Here is a 25214-nt window from a genome sequence, read left to right on the forward strand (position 1 = left end):
ATTTAAAAAATATTTAAAATATATTCATAAATTTATATATATATAAATTAATAAAATTTTTAAAGAGTCGAAAAGTATTTTCCAATGAATAATTAGGAATATAACGTACACGTCATTGACTGAGGAAGGAATTAGGAATTGATAAGGCACAGAGAAGGAAGAAACAAAGGAAAATAATGGTGACTCGGACAAAGTTGAATCGTGTTAATTATATTCAATTCCATTCCATAATTGTAAAAATAATTCATTTAAAATAAATTTCATTATTTTATTCAATTTAAAAACGATTTCTTTGATTTAATTTCATAATATGAAAATTAAAAATTTTCATTATATTTAGATGAAAATTAAAATTAAATTTATTAAATTTTAAAATTTTCAATGATTTATTATAACATTATTAATTTAATGCTTTACCTCAGACCAGGGGGTTGTTGAGAAATATCCAATAATTTGACTTGAAAAAAAAAATCACATCAATTCAATGCAATTAAGATGTGGGGCATGAACGGACTAGCTGTCTGAAAATTTTAACCCAATACTCCAAAAATGAACGACCTAGCAAGTCAGTGATATAATGGTCAGTCGTTTCCACACGGCTATGCATACACGAGTGATTTGCATTACTAATAAAAATATTTATCTGATCGGATCCATATGATTCAATATAAATAGTTAAATTTTTTATAAAAAAACAAAAGAGAGATTTACTTTAATATTTTCTGAATCCATCTAAAAACTTCATAAAGTCGAAGCAATCCCAACAAGTTTGGCACACAAGTCTTTCGCATAAAACAAAGAAAAGAAAGGAAACCAGAGGATTGCGTTAAGAGATGAACCGCTTGATAATTCACGGGCTGCTACTGTTAACATTGGCAGCTGCATCGAAAGCAGCAGCATCACCACCGACAATACCTCCTGTCTATGCCAAACCTGGATGCCCACATAGTTGTGGGAACCTCAGCATCCCATATCCATTTGGCACTCGCGAAGGATGCTTCCTAGATGATACTTTCTTCATAAACTGTACTGTTACCAAGAATAATGATTTTGTGCCATATTTGCGACATGGAAATGTAAAGGTCCTGAACATATCACTTGATGGTAAGCTTCGAATCTTCTCCTTGTTGGCCCGCGATTGCTATAGCAAAAGCGGGGAAAGAATATTTTCTAATCAACCGTGGAACAGATTATTCACATTCACCCTCTCATTTTCCCGAAACAAGTTTATTGCCGTAGGTTGTGACACTTATGCATGGGTTGAAGATCCTGTGGAATATAGCTATGCTACTGGATGTTTGTCACTCTGTCAGACAAATGATTTAATGGTTAACGGGTCTTGCTCTGGTAGAGGCTGCTGCGAAAGCTCCATTCCTAAAGGCATAAGGGATTACAGTGTTACTGTGAGGAGCTATAACAACCACACACGAGTAATGAACTTCAACCCTTGCAGCTACGCTTTTGTCGTTGAAGATGGTGTGTATAATTTTTCTACATTAGATCTTGTTAATTTACAAAACAACAGAAAGGGGTTCCCTGTGGTAATTGATTGGGTAATCAGTAATAAGGCATGTAAAGAAGCTCGACAGAACATAACAGCTTATGCATGTAAGGAGAATAGTGTATGTCGTGACTCTGAAAATCTACATGGGTATTATTGTGACTGCCTCAGTGGTTTCGAGGGAAATCCTTACCTCCCAAATAGCTGCAAAGGTACATGATACCTTTGTCCCATTACACAAATCTTAATTTTAGCTAACAATAAGTTGTAATTTATTTTCTTTATTTCCTTTCAGATATTGATGAGTGTGAGGACCCTAGCCTCAACCAATGCATATATGCCAAACATTGTCGAAATGAAGTTGGAAGCTATGAATGTTTCTGTCCCAAGGGTTACCATGGCGATGGAACTAAAAACGGAACAGGTTGTACCGCTCGAGACAAGACAAAAGTTATCATCGGTAAGTCCATAACTAAAATCTTACCGTAATTTATAAATTCCATCATAATCAATTATTACCATGTAATTATACATATAATGGTTGCATAAAATAATTTTTCTATTTAGAGGGCAAAGGTGCCTGAAATTTCTATTTGTTAAGAGTAATAATTTTAATTTTCTAGGAGCATGTATTGCCGTTTCCCTTGCATTTGCGATCTTGGCATTTGTATCATGGGGGCTTCAAAGAAGGAAAATCAACAAGCTTAAAGAGAAAAACTTCAGGAACAATGGTGGGCTAGTGTTGCAACAATTACTCTCCAAGATTGAAATATCTGCAGAGAAAGCTAAAATTTTCACAGAAGATGAGCTCAAAAAGGCAACGTACAATTTTAACGAAAGTGAAATTGTGGGCCGAGGAGGTTTTGGGATAGTTTACAAAGGAACTCTAGATCACAAATCAGTAGCAATCAAGAAGTCTAAAGTTATGGACCATGATCAGATTGAACAATTTGTTAACGAGGTGGTCGTTCTCTGCCAAATCAAGCATCCAAACGTGGTAAAACTCATAGGTTGTTGCTTGGAAACATCAGTTCCCTTGTTAGTCTACGAGTTTATCAACAACAAGACCCTCCATTATCACATACACAATGAAGTTGTTGAGTCCCCCATGCCATGGAAAACTCGTCTGAGGATTGCAGTGGAAACTGCAGATGCACTTGCTCATATGCATTCTGACGCTCCTATACATATCATTCACAGAGATGTTAAATCAGAGAACATACTCTTGGATGATAATTTCCAAGCAAAAGTATCAGATTTTGGAGTTTCGAGATTGGTTCCTTTGGATCAAACTCAGCTACCTACATTGGTTCAAGGAACATTTGGATACATAGATCCTGAATACTTTCATTCAGGATTGTTGAATGAAAAGAGTGATGTGTATAGTTTCGGGGTTGTCCTTTTAGAGCTCTTGATAGGACAGAAGGTGATTTCTTCTGATAGGCCTGAAAAGGACAAAAATCTGGCTGCTTTCTTCATTGATAGAATGAAAGAAGATCGCTTATTTGAGATTCTCCATGAACGAGTGAGAAATGAAGGAAACTCGGAGCAGCTTAAAGGGGTTGCTGAGCTCGCAAGACGCTGCTTAAGAATGAAGGGAGTGAAAAGACCTACAATGAAGGAAGTGAAAATGGAGCTTGAGGAACTAATGATGGGCAACTGCGTTCATGTTGAATTTGCCACTAACGATATTGAAGAGACTGAGCCCCTACTTGATCTGCTAACCAACTCCAATGGCACTAGTGTATCAATGGGGCCTGATAGTGTTAAGTTTCAAGCAGCCCTGCAGTTAGAGAGTGGACGTTAAGCCGTTGGTAATAAATTTACAGCCAGGATTTCTACATCGAATTCTATCTGTTATAAATCGATTTACAGGAATAGATTTTTTAGATAGTTTTGTTGTCTTTGTTCATTTATGCTGTAATGTGATGAACAATCTTGAATTTCTATTAATATAAATTTATAGAAATATGGAATGAGTCTTACAACCAAATTATTTCATTGCCAAATAAAAATTATAACATTTTTAATTATGTAAATAAATATTTTTGTTATTTAGATTGCAATTAATCTTGTAATTGATAATTTTTTTTATAGCTAAAAACTAATAAAGAAAGACTGCAATTGACGCATTAATGTGATGTAATTAAATGTGGGCTTGAACTATAACTTGCTCTGGAAATTTCAACCGATTACTCCAAGAGGGAACGACCTAGCAAGTCAATGATAATGGTCTGCCGTTTCATTTGAGTTACAATCTGAGGTTTCAAATCAAATCGAAAATAGTATCGAATCGTATAAAAATTAAAAAAAAAAAATAAATATTATAAAAATTAAATTATATAGAATTAAATATATTCAACTATTTAATTTTAATTTTTTATTAAAAATTATGCTAAAATCGACCTGAATCTATACTGAAATTATATCAAAAAATTAATTATATGTATATATATTTAATAATTTTAATAATATTATAGTTTTATAATATAATTTTAATAATAATATATTTTATATTTTTAATATAATTTTTATAAATTATACTACCAAAATTGTAAGATTCTTTTATTTAAAAAATTTAAATTTAAATTTTATAAATTATAAATAATATATCATAAAAATTATAAATAAATAAGAATATAAATAAAATAGTTATTTGTGAATTATCATAAATTTAATAAAAATTTAATTTATTATGAGTGTAAATATATACTCTCTTATTATTTTTATATTTAATATTATTTAATTATTTTTAGAAATTAAATTATTCATATAATTTAAATATAACTCTTTCTTAATTATTAAATAGTTATTAATAATATTATAATATATTTTAATTAATTATTAAAAAATTTTAATAATATAATTTAATTAATTATAATTTATTCTATTTAAATATGTGATATATATATGCATGTATTTGTTATCTCAATTATAAATGTATTAAACACTTTATAATTTTTAATTATATGTGTAAATGACAAATTAATAATATAATTATTTTACATATTAATATATATGTATTTTTTAATTAAAATTATATAATTAATAATTATATAAAAAAATAATATAATATTCAATAATATAATTTTCTTAGTATTGTATATAATATATTAAATGTGAATATTATTATTTTTACTCTTATTTTGATATTAGATATTTATTATTTTAAAATAAATGTAAATATATTATAATTTTATTTATAAAAATTAAGAGTTGAATTAAAATTAAAATTAAAATTAAAAAATTAAAAAAAGAATTTAAATTATATCAAAATTATTTGAATCTATTGAAATTTAATTTTAAATATAAAGAACCGAAATTTTAATTTTCATATTTTAATTTTGATTTTAATTTTTAATTAAAAAAACGTATAAAGATCAAAATCGAACATGCTGATGCTATCAACTCATCAATGAAACTAACCTAGTACCATAATTGATAAATTGATTTTACCAAAATTGCAATTTTTTACAGTGTCCTCCGAAGGGGAATTGTGTTTGCGCAACAGCTAAGCGAGTTTTGACTACGGCCGGCTAGAGACTAGAGTCTCTGCAATCTATTGCTCTTTCTTCTCCGTGCATTTTGTAGAGAGAAGTACCAATTAAGCGAGTAGAGAAATGTCGAAATTGCCGGAAACTGAAAGCTGTGTGGCTCACGTCCTTTCCTTTACTAGCCCTCCGGAAGCATGCAGATTATCGCTCATTTCTCGAACGTTCAACGAAGCTTCTAAATCCGACACCGTTTGGAATAGGTTCCTACCTGCCGATTATCAGTCTATTGTTTCCCGATCGTCTGATTCTTCTCTGCTGTCTTCTCGTCTTCCCAAGAAACACATATTTCTCAGCCTATGCGATAATCCAATCCTCATCGACGACGGCAAAATGGTAAAGTTGACATCCTATTTTTGCATCTTGTCCATAGTCAGTGGCTGTAGATCTCTCTGTTTTATTACTATATGTATATTCTTTGTTTGTCGTTAAACAGAGCTTTGCGTTGGACAAATGGAGTGGGAAGAAATGCTACATGATTTCTGCACGGCATCTCATGATTGTTTGGGGCGATACTCCTGCTTATTGGCGGTGGATTTCTGTACCCGGCTCCAGGTTCTCTCTCTCTCTCTCTCTCATCTCTTATATTTTCCTGATATTTCATCCAGGCAAGGTTACAAATATGAAGTTTTGGGTAAGGAAATTGAAAGCTTAAATGGTCTTTGATGTAGCTGTGTGTGAATTTGAAATAGATGAGGATTATGTTATTATTTAATGAAAGCTCAATGATGAATTGGGGTTATGATAGATCTCATGGAGATGCTCGGTTTGAACTTTTTTGTTGTGTGTACCTTTCTGATTAGACTACTCTTGATTTACTTAGATAAGAAGTTAAATGTAGGCTTAATGTATATTTTTTCTAATCTTTGTGTTACCTCCTTGATTTTATACTCATTGTATTTGTCCTTAAACTTGTAAACTCTAAAATAATTTAATCCTTAGAACATAAATAAATACAATGGTAGAAAATCAGTCCAAACTTTCTCACTTTTCCCTCTTTTTCCTAGGGAATTAAATTTCAATAGAAAATAGAAATGGAAAACTTATTATGGTAATATGTGCATATGACACCCTTTGATTTATAACTCATAGGATTAAATTATTCCGCAATTTAAAAGCTTAGTAAATATGATGATATAATGTGAACTTTTTGTGAAAATATCGGAAAGACATGTATTTCAAATGAAAAATTTGGTGATGGATTTTATAAAACTCTTATTTTTATGCTATGTTTTGAAGCAATACTTTCATTTTAACTAAGGCGGATTCAATTAAAACAAAAACAGAACTTTTTTCATGTTCAAGAACTTAATAACGACCACTAGTCTACAGTGGGTTATAATAATTTAAATTTTCAACTGAAACACAAAATCATTTTAGTGAAAGTGAAATTTTACAAACTTACATTGAACAAAAAGAAGTTTCTGATTCTTACATATATAGCCATTTATAATATGATATATTTATTTGGAAAATTATTCAGTACACGAAGTGTATATACTCGCCTACTCATAAAAGGTGGATTGAATGCTCTATAATCTAGAAAAAACTAACTTTTTCTGAGTGAAGATGCACATATATGCAGTACACTGAGTATATTATATAATTTGCCAATTTTAGGGACTAATGATAGCATAAAGTGCAGATTCACAGAGGTGGCAGAGCTTAAAGCTGTGTGTTGGTTCGAAATCCGTGGCAAAATTAACACCTCCATGCTATCCCCAAGAACATTATATAAAGCTTATCTGGTGTTCAAATTAACAGCAGGCTCTTATGGTAATGGATTCGAAGACCGACCAGTAGAGGGCATAGTGGGACTTGTTGAGAGCGGAAGCAGCAAGCGTACCATTTATTTGGACAATCGAATTAGGAGGCATAATATTGATGAAGCATCTGTAGCAAGTAGAGAAGACAGTGGAAACTATCCAAAAATAAGAGGAGATAGATGGCTGGAGATTGAATTGGGTGAGTTCTTGAATGAGGAAGGCGACTCTGGAGAGTTGGAAATCAGTGTTTTAGAAGTGAAACGTCTTAACTGGAAGCGTGGTCTGATTGTTGAAGGGATAGAGATCAGGCCTGCAAGTGGTATATAAATAAGCCAATTACTGTTGGTGATTGCATGGGGTTATTGTTGCATTTTTATGCAGATTTCCTTTGTATAATTGGTGCTTTCTATCAGTAATATTGAATCTAGCATCAAACTTTGGGTATTGAATTTTAAAAACTATTGTTTTTAGCTAGCCGTGAATATAAATCCTGTTTGGCTATTTTTTTCAGGAAAAAAAAAAAGCTAGAATCTTCAATTGTATTTATTAGAAGCGTTTGCACTGAATGCGTCTCAAAGATATGTCCAGTATTGTTACTTTTTTAATTAATTTTTTAAATAGAATAAGATATTTAAAAATAAAAAGATCTTTTATTCATCCTGGAGTAATTCCCTGGAACTGCAACTTTCATTTTTTTTTAAAAAATTTAAATAGTAAAGTATTAATGTCAAATAAATAATGTCAAATATAAAAAAATATAAATCTTAAATTTAATAGATAGTGATGACCGCGAGATTTCTTCGTCCGAATCAGAGATAAGGCCCACGATATCGGCCCATTACTCAGACATCTTAGAGCCCTTAGTATGGATAAGGTCTGGTTTATTCAAATGGTAAGGCTGGGCTCCCTCTTGATGCGCCTCAACCAGGATGGTCCATTCTCCAGTTCCGTAGGGGAGTCCCTCTTCAGCCCAATCTTGTTCCCTTCACCCGGCCCAGCCTGGCCGGCCCAACCAGGAACCCAGAGTAAGACCCATCCGTTCATCTTGCAGACCCGCCCATCCATGCCCAGGGAGAATCAGAGGTCGTTACGCATGGGGCAGAGATTTGATTCCCACGTACGTCTGTATCAGCGTGGTAGGGACAGATGGACTACTGGTACTCGTTCTTTTGGCACGTCACTAGCGGACAAAAAGAAACCTATAAAAGGAGGATCTCTCTTCTAGGTTTAAGTTTTTCTAGAGTTTTACAGAGCCTATTGTAAAAACCCTATTTCTCTGGATCTCAGATTATCAATTGGCGCCGTTTGTGGGAAACGAGGTTGATCTTTCATCACCGGAGTTTCCATTCTTGCAAAACCCACTGAGATCCACAATGGCTAACCCCACTGAAAACAATAGCACCCACAACGACCTGAACTCTGCCCAAGAAGGACAGCAGTTCTCTTTTTTTAGTCCTACGACTACCAATAACCAACCACCCATTTCTTTCAACCCTTCGCCAAGCTTGACAGGGAACGCGTCCGCAGTGGCCTTGTCTAACCAGGACCTCCAAACTATCGCATTCCAGTTACAAAGCACCACCCACTGGTTGGGGCAGATAATGCAGCAAAGGGGCCTTGGCACCCTAGTGAACGCACATCCGGTGGTAGAAGAACCCCGTTCAAATGAGCCCCGACCAACCCATAACCACCTTCAAACCGACAGCCGTGACATTGGGGAAAGAGAGAGGAGAATCGGGGGAGACGAAGAACCGGAGGCTCGAGTTCATGGGAGAAGAATGAGGGAGATGATAGAAAATGACGAAGCCGACAGCTATTCTGCCGGAACCACCAGGGAAACAGGAGGCGAAGCAGAGGGGGAGGAATATCGCCTAGAAAAAAGACCCAAGCAAGAGGAGGATAGCGTAGACCAAAAGCTGCAAAGGCTGAAAGAGCAGCTTCTGGTCGAGCTGAGAATGAAGGAACAGAACCAAACTCTCCTGCCTGCCTCTTCTCCTTTCTCGAAATGGGTGCAACAGGAGACCGTGCCTAAGAAGTTTATGATGCCACCTATGGTTGCCTACGATGGAACTGGCAACCCCCGAGAACATGTCCTTAATTACAAGACCTTCATGGAGCTACAGACTTTATCGGATGCTTTAATGTGCAAGGTATTCCCAACAACGTTATCAAGCCCAGCAAGAGCATGGTTTAATAACCTGGAGGCTGGGAGCATCAACAGTTTCGGAGACTTGGCCATTCGTTTCATCAGCCGCTTCATTGCTGGTGTTTCCGCTGATAGGAAAACGAGCTACTTGAAAACAATCAGGCAAAGGAGAGAAGAGTCGCTCAAGGAATATGTCGCTCGTTTCAATACAGAAGCCCTTCAAATCCCCGAACTCGACGAAGGAAGGGCAGTAGAGGCCATGCAGAAGGGGACAACCTCCGCCGAGTTCTTTGGCTCGTTAAGCAGGAAGCCTCCGACCTCACTGGCTGAGTTGATGAAGCGGGCCGAAAAGTACATAAGGCAGGACGACGCCTTGGTAACAAGCAGGTTTGCTAGGGGACTGTCAGATAAAGGAAAAGCACCGGAGGAAAAGAGGCTAGAGAAACATGAGAGAAAGCACGGTAGAAGGCCTGAGCCCTATAAACAGCCTTGGGAGCGCAGGGATCAAAGACCCCTCCCTTCTCAGGACCAAATACAAAGATCACGGCCCTCCTGGGTCCCGGAGAAGCCGACCCCACTCAACGCCTCAAGAGCCGAGGTACTCATAGCCGTACAAGATAAGGAATTCTTACAGTGGCCCAAGCCCCTAAGAGCTGAAGCAGACCAACGAAATCCTGACAAGTACTGTCAGTATCATCGCACGCATGGCCACGATACCAATAACTGTTTTCAGTTAATTGCCGAGATCGAGAGGTTAATAAAGAGGGGTCACCTCAAGAACTTCGTAAAGAAGCCGGAAGGACAGAGGCCTCCGCCGACTCCGACAGTTCAAACGCCACGAGGAACGGGAGCTAACCCCCCAAATGATGGGTCCAGCGAAACCATCCATATGATTGTAGGAGGCACGGGGGGTCGAATGAGCCGAAGGGGGAAAAAGAGGAGCAGAGAAGAAGGAAACAGTAACGCCGAGGTCATGCAAGTCGTTGAACACTCTTCAACAACCGTCTCTTTCTCCTCGGAAGACGCTCAGGGCATTCGGATGCCCCATGATGATGCTCTCGTCATTGTAGCCATCATCCACAACTATAAGGTAAAGAAGGTTCTAGTGGACGATGGGAGCAAAGTGAATCTGCTGCCTTACCGAGTCTACCAGCAGATGGGTATTCCTGAAGAGCAGTTAATCCGAGATCAGGCCCCGATTAAAGAGATAGGAGGAACGCCAGTGACGGTGGAAGGAAAGGTAAAGCTAGCCCTTACTCTGGGAGAAGCCCCAAGGACTCGCACCCATTATGCAGTATTTCTAGTAGCTAAACTCCCCCTGAGCTACAATGCGATCCTGGGAAGACCTGTGTTGTTTGACTTTGAGGCTGTCACCAGTATCAGATACTTAGCAATGAAGTTCCCCACAGAAGCAGGGGTGGGAATAGTTCGGGGAAGTCAAGAAGAAGCAAGGGCAGTGTACCTGGCTACCGTAGCGGAGCCGAGCTCAACAGAGGAAAGGATGGATTCAGAAGTCCTGGAGGTCCGAGATGAGAAAACAGAGGCCAGGACAGAGCCGGTGGGGGAGCTGGAAACCTTCTCCTTGTCAGGAACGGAAACAAACAAAGCCTTCAGTCTCAACGCCGGCCTCACCAAGGAGCAGAAAGCCGAGGTGATGTCCTTGATTCGAGGTCATGCGTCAAGCTTCGCTTGGAAGCCCTCGGACATGCCCAGAATTGACCCCGGGGTAATGACCCATAGATTGAATGTCCTCCCTGAAGCCAGACCGGTAAAACAGAAAAAAAGGGTAGTAGGAAGGGAGAAGCAGCAGGCCACCAAGGAGGAAGTACAGAAGTTAGAGGAGGCAGGCTTTATTAGAGAAGTTATGTACCCATAATGGTTGGCCAATCCTGTATTAGTTAAAAAAGCCAATGGCAAATATAGGATGTGCATAGACTTTACTGATCTAAATAAGGCCTGCCCTAAAGATTGTTATCCCCTCCCTGATATTAATAAAATGGTCGACTCTACGGCCGATTTTGATTACATGTCGTCTTTGGATGCAATGTCTGGTTATCATCAAATCCCAATGTACAGGTCGGATGAAGAGAAGACCTCATTCATAACCGAAGATGGGACTTACTGTTACAGAGCTATGCCTTTCGGGCTGAAAAACGCTGGGGCAACTTACCAAAGACTGATGAATAAAATCTTCAAGAATCAAATTAGCAGAAACGTCGAGGTGTATGTGGATGATATGGTGGTAAAAAGCCTAACTTTCCAACAACACATGGCAGATTTGAAGGAGGTATTTGGGGTACTAGATCAGTACAGAATGAAGCTGAATCCCGCAAAGTGCGCTTTCTTCATCAGAGGAGGAAAATTTCTGGGATACATGGTAAGTGGGAAAGGCATCGAGCCCAACCCGGAAAAAGTAGAAGCTATACTGAATATGGCAGAACCAACCTGTGTAAGGGACGTCCAGAAACTGACCGGGAGAGTAGTGGCACTCAATCGATTCATGTCACGGTCGGCAGAAAAGTGTCTACCGTTCTTCAGAAAGTTAAGGAAAGTGCCAAACTTCGAATGGACAGAAGATTGTCGAGAAGCCTTCAAAGAACTCAAAAGTTATCTCAGCTCACCTCATGTGCTTAGTAGTCCCATAGAAGGTGAAGAACTTCTGATATACCTGGCAGCTTCCGAACAGGCAGTTAGCGCCGTACTGGTAAGGGTGGAAGAAGGAGAGCAGAAGCCTGTTTTCTATGTCAGCAAGGTGCTCAAAGATGACGAGGTCAGATATCTAAATATTGAAAAGATAGCGTATGCTCTACTGCTGGCAGTCCGGAAGTTTAGGGTTTACCTGGAAAGCCACCAAGGAGTTGTCATGACAGATCAACCCCTGAAGAAGATCTTACATAGACCGGAGACTTCAGGTCGGATGTTAGCTTGGTCCGTGGAGATTGGCCCTTATTGCCTAGAGTATCGACCTCGGACAGCTATAAAGTCTCAGGCCCTCGCTGATTTCATAGCGGAATGCACATTCGATGAGAAACAAGGAGAATCATCCTCAGGAGCGTCGAGGGAAGAAAGAAAGGAAGAACTCTCCCAGAACTTCAATTGGAAGTTATATGTAGATGGGGCTTCAGGCGCTGGAGGCAGCGGCGCTGGAGTAATGCTCAAGGGGCTCGGGGAATTCAAGGTTTGCTACGCTCTACGTTTGGGATTCAAAGCCTCCAATAATGTAGCAGAGTATGAAGCCCTAATAAACGGAATGTTGGTCGCAATAGAAGTGGGGGCAACTGACCTCGAGGTGAATAGTGACTCACAACTAGTAATCAATCAAGTAACTGGGGCATATCAAGCCAGGGATCCAACCATGCAGAATTACCTAGCAAAGGTGAAAGTGATAGAGGCCGAGCTCACGGATCGAGGAGTTATTGTCAAATTTCAAAGAATACCACGGGAGGAAAATGAAGAAGCAGACTTGCTTAGTCGGTTAACCAAAGAAGAATTAGAGCAGCTCCCTGATGAGGTGTACATACAACACGTCAATACGCCTGCTTTTAGTAAGACAAACATGGTATTGCAGGCAGAACGAACCCAGACTTGGATGACTCCGTACCTGGAATATTTAGAGAAAGGAAAGCTCCCCGAAAACAAGGATGAAGCAAGAAAGATAGCAGCCCGAGCGGCTAACTACCAGGTGGTAAGGGGGACCCTATACCGAAGAGGAAAATCCAGCCCGTGGCTCCGATGCGTGAGCCTGGAAGAGGCAATAAAGGTGATGGAGGAAATACATAGAGGGACGTGCGGAGTTCATGAAGGAGCAGGAACATTGGCCAATAAGATATTCAGGCAAGGATATTACTGGCCCACTGTAAAAAAAGAAGCAAAAGAGTTCGTCAGCAGGTGCGATGTATGTCAGAGGTTCGCCAATGCCATCAATGCCCCGGCCGTTCCTCAGTCCAGCATATCCAGTCCATGGCCGTTCTCACAATGGGAAATAGACATCCTGGGACCTTTTCCCAAAACTACGGGGCAGAAAAAGTTCATGGTGGTGGCTGTGGAATGCTTCTCAAAATGGCTGGAGGCAGCGGCAATACCCACGATAACAGCTCGACAGATGATAGACTTCGTATGGGGGCATATTATCTGCAGATTTGGCATACCAAGGGTACTTATCTCAGATAATGGCAGGCAGTTTGATTGCAGCACTTTCCGAGCGTTTACGACAAACATGGAAATATGGCATAAATTTTCCTCGGTGGCTCATCCTCAAACCAACGGTCAGACAAAGGTTACCAACCGAGCCATCCTCCAAGGATTGAAAAAACGACTGGATGGGGCAAAAGCAAATTGGGCAGAAGAGCTCAACAGCATCCTGTGGGCACTGCGAACTACCCCCAGAACATCCACTAAGGAAACGCCTTTTGCACTCGCATTCGGTACTGAGGCCGTAGTCCCAGTCGAGCTACAAGTTCCTACACATCGAGTTCAATTCAGCAGTGAAAGCACCAACGAAGACAAGTTAAGAAGCAACCTGGATGCTCTTGAGGAAGTCGGGGAGGAAGCTCAAGTTCGAACTGCCGCGTATCAGCAAAGAGCTGCCCATTACTATAATCAAAGGGTTAGAGAAAGAAGCCTGAAGGTAGGAGATTTGGCCCTACGAAATCTAGAGGCTACAGGAAGAAGAGCGGCAATAGGAAAGCTAGCACCGACTTGGGAAGGCCCATTCAGAATAGCTAAAGTGGTCAAACCAGGAGTATATCGAATTGAGGATATGCAAGGAAACCCTGAACCTCACGCCTGGAATATTCAGCATCTTAAAAGGTATTTTCCTTGAAATGTTATTAAGTACAAAAGATAGATTGTATTCTAAAACAAAGCAATAAAATAGACGCTGTTATGATCCAATCTCTTTGCTACTTTCAAACTTAAAAATTAAAAGACCGGGATCCCCAAGATCTCCCGGGAAAACAAAGAAGACCGGGATCCCCAAGATCTCCCGGGAAAACAAAGAAGACCGGGATCCCTAAGATCTCCCGGGACAACAAAGAAGACCGAAATTCCCAAGATCTCCCGGGAAAACAAAGAAAACTAGGATCCCCTAGAACTCCCGGAAAAACGAGAACGGTCAATGAAGGTTTTAATAACCTCCCGGAGCGAAAATTTCCAATATCATGCACCGGAACAACTCATAAAATACAGTTCCGATCTCATGAGAAAGCTGAGTCAAATCAAATAGCGGAGTCAAAACGCCTAAACCAAAACTGTGCAAGTACAAATGCAATATAGAGATTTACTCCCTCAATCTTTATGTAATAAACATTGAAGCAGGTAAGGGGGCAACCCGAGGAACATTTAGCGGCATGAATAGATAAAACCTCAGCTCCAATTCCTGTCAAAACAAGGCTAAAGGCAGAAAGATCAACCTTGTCCATCATTACGACAGAGCTCACGAGTACGACTAGTCTAGCTCGGAAAAAAGTAAGTCAAAAGCTCAGTTAACTGAATGAACTCTAGCTCTGAACGATTAAAGGGGCAAGAAGGAGAAAGCAATACAGCAGATCCTTCGGGAAAAGTTACGGAGCAAGCAATCTAAGTACTTCATTTATGATAAAGAAAAGACAGTTCGAGTATGAACGCAAAGTAAAAATTTCATTAAAAGAAAAACACATTACAGCATGTCACAAACACCAACACTACGGGATAAAAGGCTATCCTTAAAGGATTTACATGCCCAGATAAATCATCATCTACGTTTACATCACTATCGCCTACCCCACTATATTAGCTTTCGATTCAGAGAAAATCTTATAGTTCGGAAAATCAACTTCGTAAGCTGGCTGAGCTCCGTCTTGAGGTGTGATTCACGATACATACGAACGAGCTCAGATATTATATGCCGATCTCATGAAAAACATAAGTCTTCGAGTTAAAGTCCCAGGGAGATCGGCACCACTACCCGTTCACCTGTCCGAAGCGCCAACAAAAAACCAGCAAGGTATTCTGAAGGGCAATGGAACAAATGAAGGCAACACCAGAAAATTGGGGAAATATTCTGAAGAGCAATGGAACAAGTGAATGTTAGCACCACGAAAGTCTTCTCCTCCTTTCCGAAGGAAGCAAGGGGAGGGGGCCGGCCTGACGATCTGCATAATACAACCTCAACCTCTTGTGGAACACCGAAGGGACACCTTGAAGACATGAAAGACTCGCTTAGGTAAACAGTACGAAAAAAAGACATGGGGAAGATGAGACCAGAGATCCTCAATTGAAAAGCCAATCTGAATTACTAAAGAACTCCAGGAGGTAAGGGAAGGACACCAACGTATATATCCCAAAAAGTAAAGCTGTAATTCTGAGCAGGGTGATGCTAGACGTTAGGCCAGCGGCAGCAGAATTCTTAAAAGCTATTCACGAAAAGAGAAAGACTGCACATCCCGCAGGAAAAAGATGAGAAAATAGATGTGACAACGTACACGAAGAACAAGAGAAAGCTGAAGATAGAAAGGAGTAGAGAAAATTCGAAAAGTGAGGCAACAATAAGATGAAAAGAATTTATGGGGAAAGCTGAACGTGAACAGACGCGGTCATAATGATTCTGGAAACCTGCACAGTCAGATAATAATTAACAGGAAGGTAGAGGGGCAATCGACGATGACTGCTGGGTTCCCTCGCCTCGAACAGGGCCCTGGCCCATGACGCCTGGCCATTACTTAGAAACCTTTAAGCATCCTGCATCACCAAGGCCCAGCCCATTCACATCGTCAAGGATGTGTCAGCATATTCTAAACTTGAAGTATTGACCTGAGGAGTATAGAGACTTCAAGGGTTTACCCTCTCGCCCCTCCTGAAACAACTGCCGAAAAAGCAGTGGGACCTGAGAGACAGTAACAACTCCCAAGTAGCGACAAACTGTTCTCGCTCATGGATTAAACTCATAAACGAGCTCGGAAGGTCTGACAGACAAATAGAAAGATACAGGGCTTCATGAAGCCGAAGGAAAATCCCATGACTTGGACAGACAAGGTCCCAACCTCGGTCCATAGCAGAACGGAGTTCAAAGCAGAAAGTCAGCCCTGCTTATTCCCCTAAGAGGTACATGATCAGATTTACTGTCATAAGGAAGTCACAAATAAAACCATAAAGGCCTGTGGAAAATTCAACCCTCCATTGAAAACCGAGCTCACGGATAAAGTTAGTCCAGCTCGGAAAAGACCTGCAGGGAGAATGCCCCAGGAGGAGAAGAAAATCATAAACAAAGGAATAACAAGTAAAATAAATCAAAACATCCATACACTTGGAAAACTAAAATGTCATTAAAAGGAAAAAACAATTACAGTCTATTTCTACTCTTCGGAAGGAAAGATTGTCCTCAAAGGACTCACATGCTTAGGGGCATCACCCTCAATTACATTAGTATCTATATTACCCCTCACCCTATTTACACTATCTGCGCTTACACTGTCTACATTGCTACCCGAGGGAGGTCCGACCTCCTCCCGCTCAGACTCCCCGGCATTTACAAAAGGAACGATCTCCAGCCCTGGAAGTCCAGCACCTCCCCCTCCTAGTCCTATACCTTCCTTCTGAGGCTCGGCGACGCCTACCTCAGGGTTGAGGACTTCCACATTCTCTGTGTTCAGCTCGGATCCTATACCTTCCTTCTGAGGCTCGGCGACGCCTACCTCAGGGTTGAGGACTTCCACATTCTCTGTGTTCAGCTCGGATCCTGCCTCAGAAGGCCCAACTTTAGCAAGAGAAGTCCGTTTGGGCAGAGGCATATCGTCCTCCCCGTAAGCCACGATCTCACCATCGGAATCCTCTTCTTTAGCTCGGAGTACGGTCAGGGGAACAGATGGATTATGCCTGGCCTCTCTTAAACCCCGGTTGAAGCCGGAGACAAACATGCAGAGACCCTTATACCATATGGCCTCTTTCATCTCATCCGAAGCTTTATACTCTGCAAGTCGCTTCTCACAGGCCTCAGCTATCTCGGTTCTTAACTCAGAAGAATCCTTGTAATTTTGGAGGTAAGCTTCACAGGCCTGTTGGGTCTCTTTCTTCAATTCAGGGGACTTCTTATACTCCTTCAAGTGCTTTTCAATCTCCAGCCGGACCTTATCCTCGGCTAATTTGGCCTCTTCAGACAGGGCTGAACACCTCGTCTCTAGGTCCGTGACTTGTTGGCGCAGTTGCTAATTTTGAAGTTTAAACTCTTCTGCCGCCGAAGTTAGACCCTTGATGCTATCAGCTTGCCCACTCAGCTCTTGCCTTAAAATTACGATGCGGGCTAAGGCCTCGTCCTTCAGAGCTGAGGTAGAGTCCAATTTTACCTTCAGCTGCTCTAGCTGGCGCTGAATCTCCTCCTTCTGGCTTATAGCCTCATCCCTCTCGCGAAGGCCCTCCACTGCCGAAGACAGCTGCTTCAAAACCCCCTCACAACGAGCCTCAACTGCAGCTGCTCTCTCATTAGATTCCTCAAGAAGTCTTCGGGTGTTAAACAACTCTGTCTCCACGGACTTGGCATACTCCTCTGCATCGGCTACCTTTCCGTCGGCCCTCTTTAAGGCCTCATAAGCGGCATACAGCTCCGTCTGGAGAGACGCCGTATGCTCTCGGGCTGCCGCGAGGTTGCCTCGGGCATCAATGGTTGCAGATAGGTTCTCTTCTCGACGAGCTTCCTCAATCCTACGGTCTACAGACTCTCGTAGAGAGAGGTCACGAGCATCAGCCTCCATGGAAAGGCCCAGTGCCTAATGCGAAAAGGAAATGTCCATAAGGATAAAGAAATTAAAAGAATCAAAGTGAGAGCAAAAGGGGCAATTTACCATCAGGAGCATCTCCCTGATCTTCTCTCCGAGCTCCTCTCGTGGTAAGGAACGGAAGGTTGCTTGCTCCCATGTGAAGCCTGCCAAATGGCCAGTCAAGGCCAGTAGACGAGAGTCTGAAGCATCTGTGGTTCCTCCGAACATTCGCTCTCGCAAAATCTCTGCCACGACACCTGCCAGAGACTGATGCGTGATGTCTTCTGCATTTAATATATCATTATCCGGGGCAGATAGCAGAGGCACCACGGAAGTCTTCGTTTTCTCCAAAGGAGGCAAGGGAGGGGCAGGACCCCCGGAGGTTCGGGCTTTCTTCAAAGAGGGGGTCGGGCCGAGTTCTTCGGCAGGAGAAGGACGCTTGCTCCCGATCCCTTTGGCCACGCCTTGAGGAACAACCATCGACCCCTGTAGAGGGGCCACCTCTGTAGGCCCAGCTACAGCCTCCTTTGCTGAGACGACCTCGGAAGGAATTTTTTGGGCATCTTGTCCTTTCGAATTCGCCTCATTTTTGTCCTCAGGGCCCCCCTCATCAATGGGGACAATTTCCAAAAGCTCCACGGAAACATCGGCAGAAGAATGAAGATCGTCCGTCCTCACGAGTCCAGGACCTTCAGCCAATTTGGCAATAACCTTCGAATCCCCCGCAGCTTGTGTGTTGTCAGTTCGTCGAGGCCCGGAGGCTTGACAAGGGAAAGGAGCCGAGCTCCCTTGGCCGCTTCGGGAGGGCTTGGAAGGTCTAGTACCCTTAGAGGTCAACCTGGGAGGTCGGCTCATTATGGTAGAAGCAATGACCCGAGCTACTTCCTCGGTAGCCTCAGAAACGCGTCCTCCTGCACGCAGAATGTCCAGCGCGGCGTTCATGCTTTCTCGGGACAGACAAAAATTCTTAGGGGGTTTAATTTGGTCCATCTTCACCTGGGAAGCTGTAAAAATCCAAAAATCAACACAAAATCAGGTAACCAGTCACACAAATCTAAAGCAGAGTAGCGCTACTGAGAAGAGTCAAGTACCCGCGTCTTTGATATCACGGAGATTAGAAATAAACATACACTTCTCGACATCATACTTCATTTCGACAGAAGTCAGTCGAATATACCCGACCTGCTCGGTGAGGCTTAGCTAGGATAGGTCATTGCAGTCCAGTGGAACATCCTCCCATGAGAGCTCTAAGTCCCAGACAAGTCCGGACTCCCTCTTAAGCTCCACTACTGCAAAGCCCTCCATCCAGCCCTTTATTGAGTCTTTGTGACCCGTGAAAATTGAAAGCTTCCCACGAGGGAAAAAGTAATAAAAATTTTGGATTCCCCTGACCAATCGAAAGAAGGACATAAACAAAGACACCGTGGGTGTAAATCCCCAACTTAGACACACAGATTCAAAAGAGGACATGAACAAGATGGAATTGGGGACCAACATCCGAGGGGTTATACGATAATGTCGGAAAACCTGGGTAAAGAAAGGCAAAAAAGGAAAGGTTAAACCATACTCCCTCTGTTTAGCGAAGAATACCAAGCTAAGACCCTCCTGAGGATCAATTAAGCCAGAGGGAGGAGGATCAGGAAGAACAATCCTTTCATACGGGAGGGGAGCGCGAATGCAAAAAAGGGGAGTATCCAAATACTCCCGAGAGAAAAAGTTTTTTTAAGGAAGATGGGGTAACGTTAGACTTGATCCGGAGAATATCAGGAATTTTGGGGCTATCCATGGGGAGTGAAGAAGAGAAGCGTACCTTAACAATGGCCGAAGCTATAAGACGAAGTAGGCGAGTGGCGTAAGGAATCAAAGATGGCAAATGCTCCAAGAAGGCAGAAAGAGTTCAAAATTCGAAACGGTAACAAGACAGAAGGGCGTCCAAGCGTCTTAGAAGAAACTGTCCTTGGGCGGCGTGGTCATGATGGTCCTCGATATTTACCCCCTCGACAGTCAGATAATCACTGCCGAGAGGGTAAAGGGGCAATTGATGACCGAGAGATTTCTTCGTCCGAATCAGAGATAAGGCCCACGATATCGGCCCATTACTCAGACATCTTAGAGCCCTTAGTATGGATAAGGTCTGGTTTATTCAAATGGTAAGGCCGGGCTCCCTCCTGACGCGCCTCAACCGGGATGGTCCATTCTCCAGTTCCGTAGGGGAGCCCCTCTTCAGCCCAATCTTGTTCCCTTCACCCGGCCCAGCCTGGCCGGCCCAACCAGGAACCCAGAGTAAGACCCATCCGTTCATCTTGCAGACCCGCCCATCCGTGGCCAGGGAGAATCAGAGGTCGTTACGCATGGGGCAGAGATTTGATTCCCACGTACGTCTGTATCAGCGTGGCAGGGACAGATGGACTACTGGTACTCGTTCTTTTGGCACGTCACTAGCGGACAAAAAGAAAGCTATAAAAGGAGGATCTCTCTCTTCTAGGTTTAAGTTTTTCTAGAGTTTTACAGAGCCCATTGTAAAAATCCTATTTCTCTGGATCTCAGATTATCAGATAGTAGTAAGTTATTTAAAATAGGATCTCAGATTATCAGATAGTAGTAAGTTATTTAAGTATTTTATATTTAAGGATACATTTTAATTGTAGATATTATTATAAATTATATATTTGACTCAACATTTTTACCAATAAGTTATTGCTATATATCTTAAATTGTATATTTGATTATAGATATTTACTAATAAATTATTATTTTACTTTATTATTTTATTTTATTAATTAATTATTAATACAATATTAAGTATTATGTTTCACAATTTTTTTTGCCAGAAAAAATAACTGATATATTTAAGAAAGATAAATTACCAAAAATAAAGTATAATTGATAGTATGGATTATAAAGAAAATTGGGGTCTTAATGTGATTTGGAAGCAAGAGAATATGCTGTCTTGTTGCCATATTTATAATAAAAAAAGAGATCAATTTGAAAAGTTTAGAGAGTTCTTGAATAATTTTTATGAACATTTAAATAATAAGTAAATTCACATAAATAAGAGAGGTTTTTTTTTTTTTTTTCATGTCACACTTGAACTTTGTTAGCCCAAATAATAACTTGAAAACCTTTCTGATCATGTAAACAAGAATTTGCGACTTCGAGAATTAAAAAGAAAGAGCAAAATCTAATACAACATCATACGGATAAAGAGAAATATAAAATATATAGTTAACTATTGTCAAGTGTAAATTTACAAAATTAATAAGAGGATGCTGCATGGTTGAATTATTATTACAAAAATAAATTTAAGGTAATAATGATAAATTATTTTAAAAATTATATAATATAAAATAATTAGTTTTGAATTTGAAATAAAACTTGAACCAAATTTAATTTCTATTTACATTATTTATTGGAGGTCATAATAGTTTTATGAAAAAAATTTCGAAATCGACTATTTTTAAAAATTTAATGAGTTATTCGGCTGTCAAAAGTTACATATTCAAATTTTATTATTTAGAAATTAATTTTATATTTTAATTAATTTTAATAATTTTTTATATTTTTCTCATTAAAATTTTTTACCATTATAAATAGTTATTTTTTTTAATTTATTTATGATATTTTTAATTTTTTAAAATTTAATAATAATTTTTAATTTTTAATTTTTTAAATTTTATATTAATTAAATAATATTGATGAAAACTTGCGAGGCAATCTAAATAGTTATATTTACTGTTATGATTGAGGATAACCATTTACCTTTTGGCAGTGAATATGGTCAACTTTTTGATATTTAAGCCAACTTTTTGATTGTATTCTGCAAACAATATTAGTGGCAGTAGTTAGTGTTTGAATTAAACTAAAATAATGTTTTTATTGTATGATAGCTATTTATTTATATTAATATTTAATAATTAAACCAGTAATTATTAAAAAATTATCGTCTCTTAATATTTAGTATTCGACGATAATTAATTACATTTTTTTAATTTTCCTTTTTATAAATTTACAAGTTTAGTCATTTATGTATTCTTTCCTCTGTATAGAATCTGCTTTCTTTTATCTAAATATAATCCATTATAAATTTTTATATCAAAGTCATGATAGATACAATTTAGATTTTAGAGTTTAAGCCACCAATGAAAGAAGCTTTTCTTGTTTGCATGCTCTCGTTTGTCTTTTTTTTCAAGTCTTCGATGGATGCAATGAAGCGATTAAAGTTTGGAGTTTCTACATAAATCTTGGGTAATTTACATAATCACCATCTCAGAAGAAGATCTTAAACAAAGAATTCAAACGAAAAATAAAGCCACTCATGGAGATCAATTCGCAGTACGCAACTATTCAGCAACTCCTCTTGCTTGCAGTGGCATTAGCAGCAGCATCAGAAACAACCCAAGCTAGTGCCCAACCGATGCCCGGTTGCCCAGACCGCTGCGGAGACTTAAACATTCCATTTCCATTTGGGACAAAAGAAGGATGTTATCTAAACAAAGATTTCCTCATAACATGTAATGCTTCAAATAATTATGAAGCATTCCTTGGAGAAACCAATATAACAGTTCTCAGCATATCGGTGGAGGGCCAACTTCGAATCTCTACTTCACCAGCATATGATTGTTACGATTCTTCTTTTCACTCCACCATATCCCAAACATCTGACCTTTCCTTGGACAAATTTCCCCTTTCCTACACTGAGAACAAGTTCACCGCCGTGGGTTGCGACACTGACACGATCATTCAAGGCTTTCAGGCAAAAGAATATGCAGCTGGGTGTATATCTTATTGTGGAGAATTTGGAGATGTGGTGAATGGGTCATGCATCGGAATGGGCTGTTGTCAGACCTTCATTCCCAAAGATGTATTGGAGTTTGAAGTGAGTATATACAGTTTTTTTAGCCACTCAATAGTATGGGACTTTAATCCCTGTAGCTATGCCTTTGTGGTTGAGGCGAATGCATACAATTTCTCAACATTGGATTTAGCTGATTTACGAAATGAAACAATATTTCCTGTGGTGCTTGATTGGGCTATTGGGAATGAAACATGCGATGATGCACGAAAGAATCAGGAAACGTATGCTTGTAAGGACAATAAAAGCATATGCTATGATTCTGATAATGGTCCCGGCTACCGCTGCAACTGCTCTGAGGGTTATTGGGGGAATCCATACCTTGTTAATGGCTGCAAAGGTATATCTATCCTTCTCCTTCTGTTTTTCTTCCCCATCTCTGACATGATCCTGCTCTCATTGAAAGTTTTTTTTTTTTTTTTTAATTTTTAATTTTTTTTTTTTTACTTTACAAGGGGCATAGCAAAAACTGAAATTTTACCTTTGCATAGCAAAACATGCACTCGACCGTAGCTACTGATCAAATGGTCTAGCATTAATCTTGTATGATGTCTACTGATATATTTCAAATGTGTCAGATGTAAACGAATGTGAAATTTCAAGCCTCAACAAGTGCACAGATATTTGTTTGAACACTGTGGGCAATTACACTTGTTCTTGCCCTAAAGGGTATCACGGGGACGGCAGAAAAGATGGAAATGGTTGCTCTGCTACTACGAAATCACACATTGGGGTCATTGCTGGTAAGTATTCTGAAATTTTCAGAACGTTCCTAGATTTTTTTTTTCTTGCAGATTTGTGTATATATAATGTGTTTTTCTCATGTAGGTACGAGCATCGGCCTTGTCGTTCTCTTTGCAGGCATTTCTTTTTCTATTTTGATAATACAAAGAAGAAGTCAAACAAGGCTTAGAAAAGAATTTTTCGAGCAAAACGGAGGATTCTTGTTGCAAAGATTACTCACACACAAAAGTTCAACGGATGCAGCAAAAATATTTACAGAAGAAGTACTAAAGAAGGCAACTAATAACTTTAGCAAGAGTATGGTCATTGGCCAAGGAGGTTTTGGTGTAGTGTACAAAGGAAATTTATCAGATGAGAGGATAGTTGCCATTAAGAGGTCCAAGGCTATTGATAGAACCCAAATTGAGCAATTTGTTAATGAAGTGATTGTTCTTTCTCAAATCCATCACCCAAATGTGGTGAAGCTCTTGGGTTGTTGTTTAGAGACTTCAGTTCCATTACTAGTTTATGAATTTATCAGCAATGGCACCCTCTTCCACCATATTCACGACGATGGTTGTGCCCACACGTTACCATGGGAAACTCGCCTAAGGATGGCAGAGGAGACTGCAGGAGCATTTGCTTATATGCATTCAATGCAAATCATTCACAGAGACGTTAAATCTGCCAATATACTACTAGATGATAAGTTCACTGCCATAGTATCTGATTTTGGAGTTTCAAGATTGGTTCCTTTTGATGAAGAGCAAATATCTACGTTGGTTCAAGGGACACTTGGATACATGGACCCTGAATACTTCCAGTCAGGAATATTAACTGAAAAGAGTGATGTTTATAGTTTTGGAGTTGTTCTTGTGGAGTTGCTTACTGGAAAAAAGGCAATTTGCTCCGAGTGTGCGGAGAAGAGTTTGGCTTTGTATTTCATCTCTTCATTAAGAGATGGTCGCCTATTTGAAATTTTGGAGGATAGAGTAAAAGAAGAAGGAAATGCTGAGCAGCTTGAGAGAGTTGCAGAGATCGCAAGGAGTTGCCTGAGATTAGAGGGAGAACAGAGACCAACAATGAAGGAAGTAGTGGAAGATCTTGAGATGGTGAGAAGCATAGCCTAAGCAGGGATTGTTGGTTGCTTTCGGAAGATTACGCTCCCTCACTTTGGTTGCTTTAGGAAGATTACGCTCCCTCACTCACATTCATATGGATTTATTTTCAATTAAACAAAGAGATAGCTCCTTCATCACTCAAAATATAAATTTTGAGTCTTATTTAAATCAGGTAAAACTAAAAAAAACACGTGTTCATATGAATATTAACTTTATAATTATTAATTATACATAGAGATGTATATATTTAATAAACAATAGTTAGAATTTATATATTATTAATTCTGTTTGTTTTTTCGCTTTTCGCACTTAAATTTTATATTATAGAATTCACTCATTTGTATTGTAACGTAGACTGAACTTAATAAGTTTTTTTTTTTTTTTTTTTTTCTATAAAATGGCCACTTTTGCTGTCAGTATTGCATTGCACTTGATTGAAATCTCTAATAAGCATTGATGATCTGAGATCCAATAGAATAGGGTTTTACAAGGGTTTTGTATTACTGAATAAGGCCTCCGTTTCCTGAGGAGGGGACTCCTCTTTTATACATTGTCTTGCTTGCTGGTGACGTGTAAAGGTCTCTCCAGGATTGGGCCACGCGTCTCTGCCATGCAGATTCGGAGGTACTAGGGTATCAGCCGCCTGCTCCATGCGTAACGGCCTCTGATTCTCCTCGTGCGTACGTTCGAGCGAATCTGCCAGGCTGTCTGGTGAATATTATTCCGGATCCTGGGCTGGGCTGAGAGTTCGGCCAGATGCTAAGCCTGAGTGGAGAGGGCCTGCTTCGTGCGGGCCGGGCTGGCTTGAGTGAGGAAGATGGGCCG

At 39.9% G+C, this 25214-nt stretch overlaps 3 protein-coding genes across 3 annotated transcripts; all 3 read left to right on the forward strand.

The window, feature by feature from the left end:
* The first annotated feature begins 833 nt into the window (after positions 1-833).
* Positions 834-3479, forward strand: LOC110608835 (wall-associated receptor kinase 2). The gene is made up of 3 exons (XM_043953798.1): positions 834-1713; positions 1797-1986; positions 2069-3479. Exons 1-3 carry the CDS (start codon positions 834-836, stop codon positions 3306-3308), a joined length of 2310 nt encoding a protein of 769 aa, XP_043809733.1. The 3' UTR covers positions 3309-3479.
* Positions 3480-4928: 1449 nt separating this feature from the next.
* LOC110609736 (F-box protein PP2-B10) lies at positions 4929-7292 on the forward strand. Its single transcript, XM_021749517.2, has 3 exons — positions 4929-5388; positions 5489-5607; positions 6698-7292. The coding sequence occupies exons 1-3, from the start codon at positions 5122-5124 to the stop codon at positions 7143-7145; spliced, it is 834 nt and encodes a 277-aa protein (XP_021605209.1). The 5' UTR covers positions 4929-5121; the 3' UTR covers positions 7146-7292.
* Positions 7293-21970: 14678 nt separating this feature from the next.
* LOC110603744 (wall-associated receptor kinase 2) lies at positions 21971-24539 on the forward strand. The gene is made up of 3 exons (XM_021741636.2): positions 21971-22885; positions 23124-23288; positions 23374-24539. The coding sequence occupies exons 1-3, from the start codon at positions 22009-22011 to the stop codon at positions 24396-24398; spliced, it is 2067 nt and encodes a 688-aa protein (XP_021597328.1). The 5' UTR covers positions 21971-22008; the 3' UTR covers positions 24399-24539.
* The last annotated feature ends 675 nt before the right edge of the window (positions 24540-25214 follow it).

The sequence above is a fragment of the Manihot esculenta genome, chromosome 2, assembly GCF_001659605.2.
Source record: "Manihot esculenta cultivar AM560-2 chromosome 2, M.esculenta_v8, whole genome shotgun sequence".
NCBI lineage: Eukaryota > Viridiplantae > Streptophyta > Magnoliopsida > Malpighiales > Euphorbiaceae > Manihot > Manihot esculenta.

Coding starts and splice junctions, on each gene's coding strand:
- LOC110608835 (XM_043953798.1), top strand. CDS start 834: ATGAACCGCTTGATAATTCACGGGCTGCTACTGTTAACATTGGCAGCT. Junction 1,714..1,796: donor CCTCCCAAATAGCTGCAAAG/GTACATGATACC, acceptor ATTTCCTTTCAG/ATATTGATGAGTGTGAGGAC. Junction 1,987..2,068: donor TCCATAACTAAAATCTTACC/GTAATTTATAAA, acceptor TTTTCTATTTAG/AGGGCAAAGGTGCCTGAAAT.
- LOC110609736 (XM_021749517.2), top strand. CDS start 5,122: ATGTCGAAATTGCCGGAAACTGAAAGCTGTGTGGCTCACGTCCTTTCC. Junction 5,389..5,488: donor TCATCGACGACGGCAAAATG/GTAAAGTTGACA, acceptor GTCGTTAAACAG/AGCTTTGCGTTGGACAAATG. Junction 5,608..6,697: donor ATTTCTGTACCCGGCTCCAG/GTTCTCTCTCTC, acceptor CATAAAGTGCAG/ATTCACAGAGGTGGCAGAGC.
- LOC110603744 (XM_021741636.2), top strand. CDS start 22,009: ATGGAGATCAATTCGCAGTACGCAACTATTCAGCAACTCCTCTTGCTT. Junction 22,886..23,123: donor CCTTGTTAATGGCTGCAAAG/GTATATCTATCC, acceptor CAAATGTGTCAG/ATGTAAACGAATGTGAAATT. Junction 23,289..23,373: donor ACACATTGGGGTCATTGCTG/GTAAGTATTCTG, acceptor TTTCTCATGTAG/GTACGAGCATCGGCCTTGTC.